This window comes from Notothenia coriiceps, unplaced genomic scaffold, assembly GCF_000735185.1.
Source record: "Notothenia coriiceps isolate Sejong01 unplaced genomic scaffold, NC01 NC01_scaffold00002640, whole genome shotgun sequence".
Taxonomy (NCBI): Eukaryota; Metazoa; Chordata; class Actinopteri; order Perciformes; family Nototheniidae; genus Notothenia; species Notothenia coriiceps.
The window spans coordinates 1-8,766 of record NW_011335341.1 but is presented as its reverse complement, the minus strand read 5'-3'; the positions used below and the strand labels follow the sequence as shown (position 1 = coordinate 8,766).

General features: G+C 38.7%; 1 protein-coding gene across 1 annotated transcript; it reads right to left on the bottom strand.

Moving 5' to 3' along the window:
* Nucleotides 1–794: 794 nt before the first annotated feature.
* LOC104940770 (thioredoxin reductase 3-like) lies at nt 795–7,758 on the bottom strand (the record flags this gene model as incomplete). Its single annotated transcript, XM_010765742.1, has 7 exons — nt 7,412–7,758; nt 6,517–6,577; nt 5,430–5,539; nt 2,643–2,750; nt 2,010–2,082; nt 1,428–1,613; nt 795–974 (listed from the first exon to the last, which is right to left on the bottom strand). Coding segments are annotated over exons 1-7 (835 nt in total), but the record flags the coding sequence as incomplete, so codon positions are not given.
* Nucleotides 7,759–8,766: the final 1,008 nt, after the last annotated feature.

Here is an 8,766-nt window from a genome sequence, read left to right as displayed (position 1 = left end):
ACCTGGAGTAAATCCACAAGCTACCCTGCAGTATACAAAGTCATTCAAACTAGCTGCACCTTTACCAGCTTTGAGAACACTTTAATGATCAATCATTATAAAACATATCATATCTATTATTCTGAAATGGACCAATCTGCACAATGACTACTTTTACTGTCGCTACTTTCACTATATTTTGATGATAATACTTTTCTACTTTTACTTGAGGAACATTTTGACTGCAGGAATTTTACTGAAACAGAGTATTCCTAGACTCTGGTACTTCTACTTTTACTCAAGTACAAGATCTGAGTACTTCTACTTTTACCCAAGTACAAGACCTGAGTACTTCTACTTTTACCCAAGTACAAGACCTGAGTACTTATACTTTTACTCAAGTCCAAGACCTGAGTACTTCTACTTTTACTCAAGTACAAGATCTGAGTACTTCTACTTTTACTCAAGTACAAGATCTGAGTACTTCTACTTTTACTCAAGTTCAAGACCTGAGTACTTCTACTTTTACTCAAGTACAAGACCTGAGTACTTCTACTTTTACTCAAGTACAAGATCTGAGTACTTCTACTTTTACTCAAGTTCAAGATCTGAGTACTTCTACTTTAACTCAAGTTCAAGATTTGAGTACTTCTACTTTTACTCAAGAACAAGATCTGAGTACTTCTACTTTTACTCAAGAACAAGATCTGAGTACTTCTACTTTTACAAGATCTGAGTACTTCTACTTTTACTCAAGAACAAGATCTGAGTACTTCTACTTGGTGTTAACAAATGAAGATGATATAACAATGAACACAGGCTGCCACAGCATGGTGGCTCCTCCCACTTTACCTTGACTTTGTGAGGTTCGATGAACTCTGCGTAGGCGTTGACGTAGTTGACGTTCTTGTCCCTCAGAGCCACTCTGTAGCCCCAGTTCAAGGAGCCGATGTAGTTGCTCACCGCTTCCTTCATCGTGTCCCAGTTGTGTTTCACTGAGAACACACACACACCTCCATTATTAGAATTCAGAATATTTACAAACAATAACCTTTATTCGTCCCACAGAGGGGGCATGTACATTGTTACAGCCAAAAAGAGCCAAAGACAGCTTCATGTTACCTAAGAAGCACATTATTAAAGATACAAAAAGAATCACAGTGGAGGAACTAAGCAGAATTCTGGTTGGTTGCAAGGGGATCAAATACTTATTTCCCACAGCTATATGCAAATCAATTTCTATCATATATATAATATCAATTTCTGGATTTTATTTTTGATATTCTTACTCTCACTGTTAAAATAAACCTACCGTTAAAAATATAGACTGTTCATTTCTTTGTAAGTGGGCAAACTTACAAAATCTTATTTCCTCCACTGCATATTGCACAATTAATAGAATTGAGACAATCACTACTTCTGACAAGGTTTGCCTCGACGACATTTACCGCGGCAGACCGGTCCGATGTCGCCCCTGCGTGACCTCCGGGGTCTCTGCTGCTCTGAGGCCTCACCTTTCTCGTCGATCTCCCAGCCGAACTTGCGTGCGTCCTGAATGGCGGTTCCCAACATGGCCGTCTGATGCATCAGCTTCTTGGGGATGCAGCCCACGTTCACACAGGTTCCCCCCAGACCTGAAAGACAATTGGAAATAGTCAATGGTGCTCTAGGAGGAGATTCAGGTGATAAGGTGGAGGGGGGGGGGTTACCTTGGTTGGTGATTGGCTAATGCTTACACAAGCCAACAAAACGTTATGACATCATAAAGTTGCCAAAATCTGATCAGCTCATTTTCAGACTGGTTTCATTTATTGTGTTCCTTTGTGTTGTCTCATCATTAAGTGTTAATGATGAGACAAACAAATATAATTGGAGGATGTGACCCTCTTTAACGGTCACACAGACATGCACACAGTGAAATTTGACCACAGGGCAACACGGTAGCAATACGTTGAAATAATCAATACAGAGAGTTAAAGATACTCAGCATCCCTAATCTATACAAGTGTCCTTGAAATGACGCCTCTTACCCCAGGTGGTTCCCTTTGGAGTGGGCACCACATAGTCCAGCACAATGGCCTTCTTCCCCAAGGCAGCAGCTTCCTGTGATATCACATTAAACATCATTATTTATAGGTTTCTGCAGAATGTTTGTAAGTTAAAGAGGACGTATAATGTTCATTTTCAGGTTCAAATTTGTATTTTGTGCTTCTAATGTGACATGTGTACAAGCTTTAACGTTCAACTAATGCTGCCCTTTGGGATCTTAGCCCGTGCACTACAGTAAATAACACACTAGGGGAAAGGGGAAACCCTAAAAAGCAGATCAGGGCTTCTATTTATATATTTTTTACTTATTCTATATTAGTTATTTTCTCACATTCCCCTTTACATCCATTAGTACTCCAATTTAGATTAAGTTTCTTTAACGAGGGGTCACAACATGTAGAAGGTCTCAACTCCCCAAAGATATACATGAGAATATGAAAAACAAAACATATAGGAATCAAATCAATATTAACACTGAGAACGTAAAGTTATATATATAAGGTCATCCTACATATTACAAGAATACATTCCAATACACTTAGAACACATATCCACATCAGGGCTTCTTTAACGAATCATAGAACAGTGAGTGTGAATGTGTTTAATGGAGTCACCTTAGAGCAGGCCAGGCCTCCAGACCCCCCCCCGATGACGATCAGGTCGTAGTCGTACGCTTCAGTCTCTGCACACAGGAGCTGCTGCAGGCTGCCGTCTTTATGAGCCTGACAGGAGCATCGATGAATACAGCGTTCAATCAATACAGCAGTTATTCTTTCACAGAGACTCGTATCAAGTGTAGCTGAATGGAATCAACATCTCATATTTAACAGGCATTCTCATAACAGCTGTTTTAATTATTGTCCCAGTACAAGCGGTGCTATTTCAATGACAAGTGAACAAAATAGCTGCTGACGTATTTGGTCATTGTGCCATCAAGAGCAGTCTAGAGTTGCAACGATCAATCATCAGAATAATAGACAGGAAATAATCCAGCACGCTCGTGAACTGTTCTGTTAGTTCGCCGGAGCCTCGCAGCGGGGTTCCTTGCAGCGTGCAACATGCGGCGATTCGGTTTCTCGTAAGGTCTCCCTTTCTGTTGGGTCTTTTTTTTTTTACAATTTTTTTTTTGTTTTTTTCTTGTGCGTCAGTCAACCACACCAATCAGAAGTGCTGTGCTCCACATGTACCAGCCATTGTTAACCAATCAGAAGTGCTGAGCTCCACATGTACCAGCCATTGTTAACCAATCAGAAGTGCTGTGCTCCACATGTACCAGCCATTGTTAACCAATCAGAAGTGGCCCATGATAGAAGGTGATAGACAGATTGATCCAATCACCTGCCAAGTATTTTCGAAAGTGCCTGCCCTTTCCAAATGGCTTCCAATGGAGCTCTCCTCGATGGTTTGGTGAAACCATCTGAGTCAGGTTAGTAATGCTCCATCACATGTTTCTATTACACGGTGAGTCTTAAACTGAAGCTTGACTTTAAACCCAACCGAAGTTTCATGTAAGTTTAGTTCTTTCACTCGTAGCTCGGGCTGCGGGGGTGCTAGAGACGGGAGCATGTTGATACGACCTTCCTAGCCGGAGATATGGCCGCATTTTACAATAAACTTCCGTTGGGTCGCTTAAAAACAAATATCGCAATTCCAATCGCAATATTTGTCGGAAAAAAAATCGCAATTAGATTTTTTTTTCCAAAATCGTGCAGCCCTAGCGTAGAGCCAGGGATCATTGTCAAAGTCAAAGTCAGCTTTATTGTCAAGAATTCTACATGTTGTACATCCAGAAATATCGTTTAGTTAATTGATCGTAGATGGCGTCGTGCTCGCGGACAGACACAAAAATATACTTTGGCGGCCGTTAATATAACACATAAACAAACTGTTACTGACAGCCCTAAGGAAGTCAACGGTAAAACTAAGGCCACATTAACCAGCCGACCGTAAGAAAGAGATATAATGGATAGAAATAGTAAAAAAACATGTTGGGTGCTTTTTAAAACTTAACCAGCACAGTGCCAGTTTGACAATAAGTCTCGTAAAATCAGCACATAGCGCTCCATACAACATGTTTATATAACAAAAAATAAAAACAGCACGTCTCATGTAACCGTTAGTTTCTCCAGCTCTTCCCATCATTTAACATCAATACTTCTCCTTTGTTGTCCGTCTCACACGTAAGGAGCACGATATAAGAACATATCCCAACGTTACCCTCTCAATGAAATAATGAATGAACTGAAAATGTTGTTTCTAAAAACACATTGGAATAAATCCTAGATTATAAAAAGGGGTCTTACAGGTTCAGGAAGGTGTGAGGAGGGAAAAGAGCCAATAGCCTGTGGAGGTTGAATTCAACGTCAAAGTTACTGGATGACCTGCTGTCGCTTGATTATCAGTTCTCAGTGTTATACGGTCCGCCTGCTCTCCATTTACACGTTTACGGGTAGCCCTAACGCCATAAAGCAGCTCAAACACATCCTCTCCCCGCATCAGATCACTTCAAAGCGCGTCGTCATGCAGACATTATCTCACGTTCCTAAGTATTTCCTCAAAAGGAACATCCGTTGCTTATCGTGGGCCTGTCCTCTCGTGCACTCTTTCCTTTCTGTTCCGGCTGCTGTGACAAAGATCTACTGAATGTCCTTGTGTTCCTCGGTTTGGACACGCTGCGTTTCACAAGGCATGTTTGAGCAAAAACAAGACGCTGAGATAATACTTTGTTGTCAGATCAAGTCTTCAGTATTTCTTGCATCACTGCAGCTCCATTGGCAACGTCAACAAGGAAACAGAAATCCAAAATACTATCGCAACCACTGCAGACAATAGGTTCAAGGCCCTTTAACGTACATTTGATCTGGGATTGAACTGTATTTAATTGGAGGATTGACTCTTTGCACAAAGAGTGCTTCAGTCTTACTTTATTTAATCATGAGACCCTAATAGTGGGATGAAAGCAGTGGGTTCAGCTTCAATTCGAGCCAAACAGACTTGTTTTCACGCCATTTAAATTCAAATGCTTGAGTAACATGTCCCCTAAGGAGATATGAATTTGCAGGTGTTGTATACCGGGAAGATTTGACTCTCTTTAAGACATAGGGCTGGTCAATTAAATCGTATTTTAAATCGCAATTACGATTTTAGCTTGCAACGGTTATGAAAACAAAATAATCGAAATAAACTTTTTTTTTTTTTTTTTTTTTTAATCTTTATGTTGAATTATACTTAAAGTTCAGGTTAATCAAATGATAACATACTGTTCACATTTTTTTTTCAATAAATGGATAATCGTTTTTAATAATCGTGATTTCAATTGTTGACCCAAATAAATCGAGATTATGTTTTTGCCATAATCGAGCAGCCCTATTAAGACATTTAATAAGATAACCACTCCTCACCTGCAATGTTTTGTCGCAGCCGCCCACGTGCGTCTTGTTGATGAAGACGTTGGGAACACTTTTCTGTCCGGTCATCTCGAGCAGCATATCCTGGAAGTTGGTTCCATCCTCTAAAACAGAACGGTTGAATTAGTGTTAAAAAGCAACCAAATATTGCCGTTTAAGAATGACAATCATTTAATACATCTGCTTTTCATATGACAGTGTATGAGTAATAGACACAGGATAGGCCTAAATAGCTAAAAGGGGGAAGCATGACAGAAAATGTGTCTTATAATCACAACTTCCTCTCTGTGCTGACATCTTAGCTTCTTACTACACACACAGGCTGTGATTAAACTGTTATCTACTTTTCAAAGTGTGCAAGTAGTCAGTTAAAACTATGGTTAAGTCAAGTGTGTTACAGTCAGAGTCTAATAGTAAAGCAAAGCTGATGAGTTTAATTTCCATATTAATTTAAACAGGAAGTCAACTGGACCTTTGCTAAGAGGTTAGAGAAATAATCTTAAACTTCATTAACAGTGAATATATTTGTTTACACACTTATTCTCTGCCTTAGAAGGAGGATACGACTTTGTTAGGTTCCCTTGTGTTGCGTAATTTGCCTCCGATATAAATGTCCTTACAATTTAAATACTTTGAATCTAGCTGAAGCATTACATACTAGAAAAACATTTATTTAGGGGAGGTCAATTGTATTCATAATAGAGATTAAGTTGGTTAATAACTCAATGATTAAACATCTCTATATACTTCCTTTAACAAATGTAAAGCTGAAATTATTAGCTCTTACGACAGAGCCGTTTCCTGAGATCTGGCACGAGGCCAAGGTATCTTCAGGGAGTGACTCAGCATTTTCTGCTGCTGCAAAGTACAACACCATGGCTAAACATCCAAATTTAAGCTAAAACCACGGAAATGTAAGTTATATTAACATCCTATTCAATTAGGCAAAGTAATGGGGTATCACTTGACTTTAACTCCAGAAAAAGCCCTCCAGAAGCACTCAACTAAACACTATAATGTAAGCAGATAAAGACAATTGTTATGAGTGTTTAAGGTAAAGTATTTGTCAGGAATTTCTCACCTATAAGATCCAACTCCACCGCATTAAACTCGAGTTTCAGCTCTTTGAACAAGTCTTTCACCTACAAGATAAAATACATTCATTTATTCAGTCACATGTTACAAATTCTCCCATTACACAAGAAAGCCATAACACAACATTCACTTAAGTGTCTTGACATACAAATACTCCAAATTCATCATTCAATTAGTAAACAAGCTTATTAAACCCCTTTATTCATGTCAATTGTTGGATAACATCGCTTGGTGTGTAAGTTATGAAAGCGAATGAAAGATATGAGCTGTAAGAAACCCAGATATTGGCACTTTTACTTAAGTAATCTATCCGAGTACTTCCTCCAACACTCTTTATTATGCCAGTTTGCAAACGTTTTACAATGAAATGCGAACAAACTGCTATCTTGATCAACTTGTATCAAAAATATTTCTTATTCAACCTCCAGCAAAGCGACTGTCTGTAGTAACGTGACAGGATGACCCAGCAATTAGACGGAGCCCTTTGTGGGCTGGTTATATCATCTACTCAAATATATTATTATTTTTTACAGCTTATTTAATTAAACAGATTCACTTTGTTCAGAATATAAACTTTTTTTTTTTAATATAGCATGGGTAAATGACAAACAACAAGAAACACAGATACTAGTACTTTAAGTATATGTTGATGCCAATACTTTTGGGCTTTTACTTGAGTAACATTTTGAATGTAGGACTTGTTCTGAGACTTGTGTAATGTGTTGTAATCTGAACTGCATTTAACCTCAGTAGCCGCAGTCTGTGGTAACGTGACAGGATGACGCAGCAATTAGACGGAGCCCATTCACTACTTCATGGCAGTAGATGGAAGTTTCCCAGCCAAGCAAGGCTAACTTAAATAGACTGAATAAACCGCTTACCGTCACACAATACGGGCAGTAGCTCTTACTGAAAACCATCACTTGGTTGGAGTCGATCAGCAGCTGAATCTGGGATTTCAGATCATTCTTCCCGGTGTCATTTTCGATGGGAGGCATTTTTCAAGGTGTTTCCGTCCGCCTGCACAGGGGCAAGCTTCGATAGACGGCTGGAGGAAAACGTTAAACCGAAGAAACAATCTTTTAATAAATCCACCAATGTGTCCCGGGACTTTTATCCAAGCGGAAATGTAAACAAACAAAAAAGTCGCCGGTTGTGACCTCCTCCGTTCCTGTCCAACTGCCGTCAGCCGCCTGTCTACACACCGCGCCAAACCGCTCTGAGCATTTCTTGCCGGTGCTGCTTTGGGAGCACTCGATTTGGGTCACCGTGTTCCCCGTCTGTTGCTTTGCTCGTCATTGTAAACAGGAAGAACTCCACCCACGCGGAGGAAGTCTTACAACAAAACGAACACTCCTATATAAACGTCACAGACTCGCCTATTTTTTTTTTTTTGTAGAGCTTTATTGGAAAAAGGCATGACATAAAAAGCTTTCAGATACTTAAAAGAAACAAATACAAATACTTTAAAGTAATCAAACAAAGTGAAGTGCATACAAGGTCTAGGGCTTTTTTTTTAAATAATATTTTTAAATTGTGATTAACAGTTTAATTGCATTTTTGTATTTCATTCATTTTAAAGGGCTTTAAATAGAGGAAGAAACTCATTGTGGAATACATCAAATGTAGGGAAAAGCAAAATGTTTATTAATTTATTTAATAAGACGCGTTTGTAGTGTACTAACATAAATAAATACGATGAAAACTAAAATAAGCAGCCATACAGGCGTCCTTCGAAGACAGCTAACCCTAAACTGAGATACAAATGAAGCAAAGAAGACAACACGTAATTTGATAATAATAATTAAGTGGTAGCTCTGAGCATTTCAGGTTTCTATTCCTACATTGTTGTGGGTTCATGTGCAATAATCAGGTATCTAGCGCCATCTATTGGTTAAACTAGCCAATGACAGTTAAAAACATCAATCCTAGTCAGAGCATGACACCTGAAAATTCCCTGTGTTTTTTTTTTTTTATATTTCTGTTGTCAATTATTGTCTTTTATTGTGATTGTTGTGTTTTTATTACATGTACAGCAGTTTGGGTCGACCAAAAATCGCTTTTAAATGTGCTATATAAATGAAACTTGATTTGATTGGAATCTGGTGCACTTGAGAGCAACATTAAGAGATGTATGGATACATCTCTCAACACATATGAAACAGAACTGTAAACAGATTTACTTTTTCTTTATGGATATTTTACAAATCACTCCCCTTTTAAACTGTATTCTTGT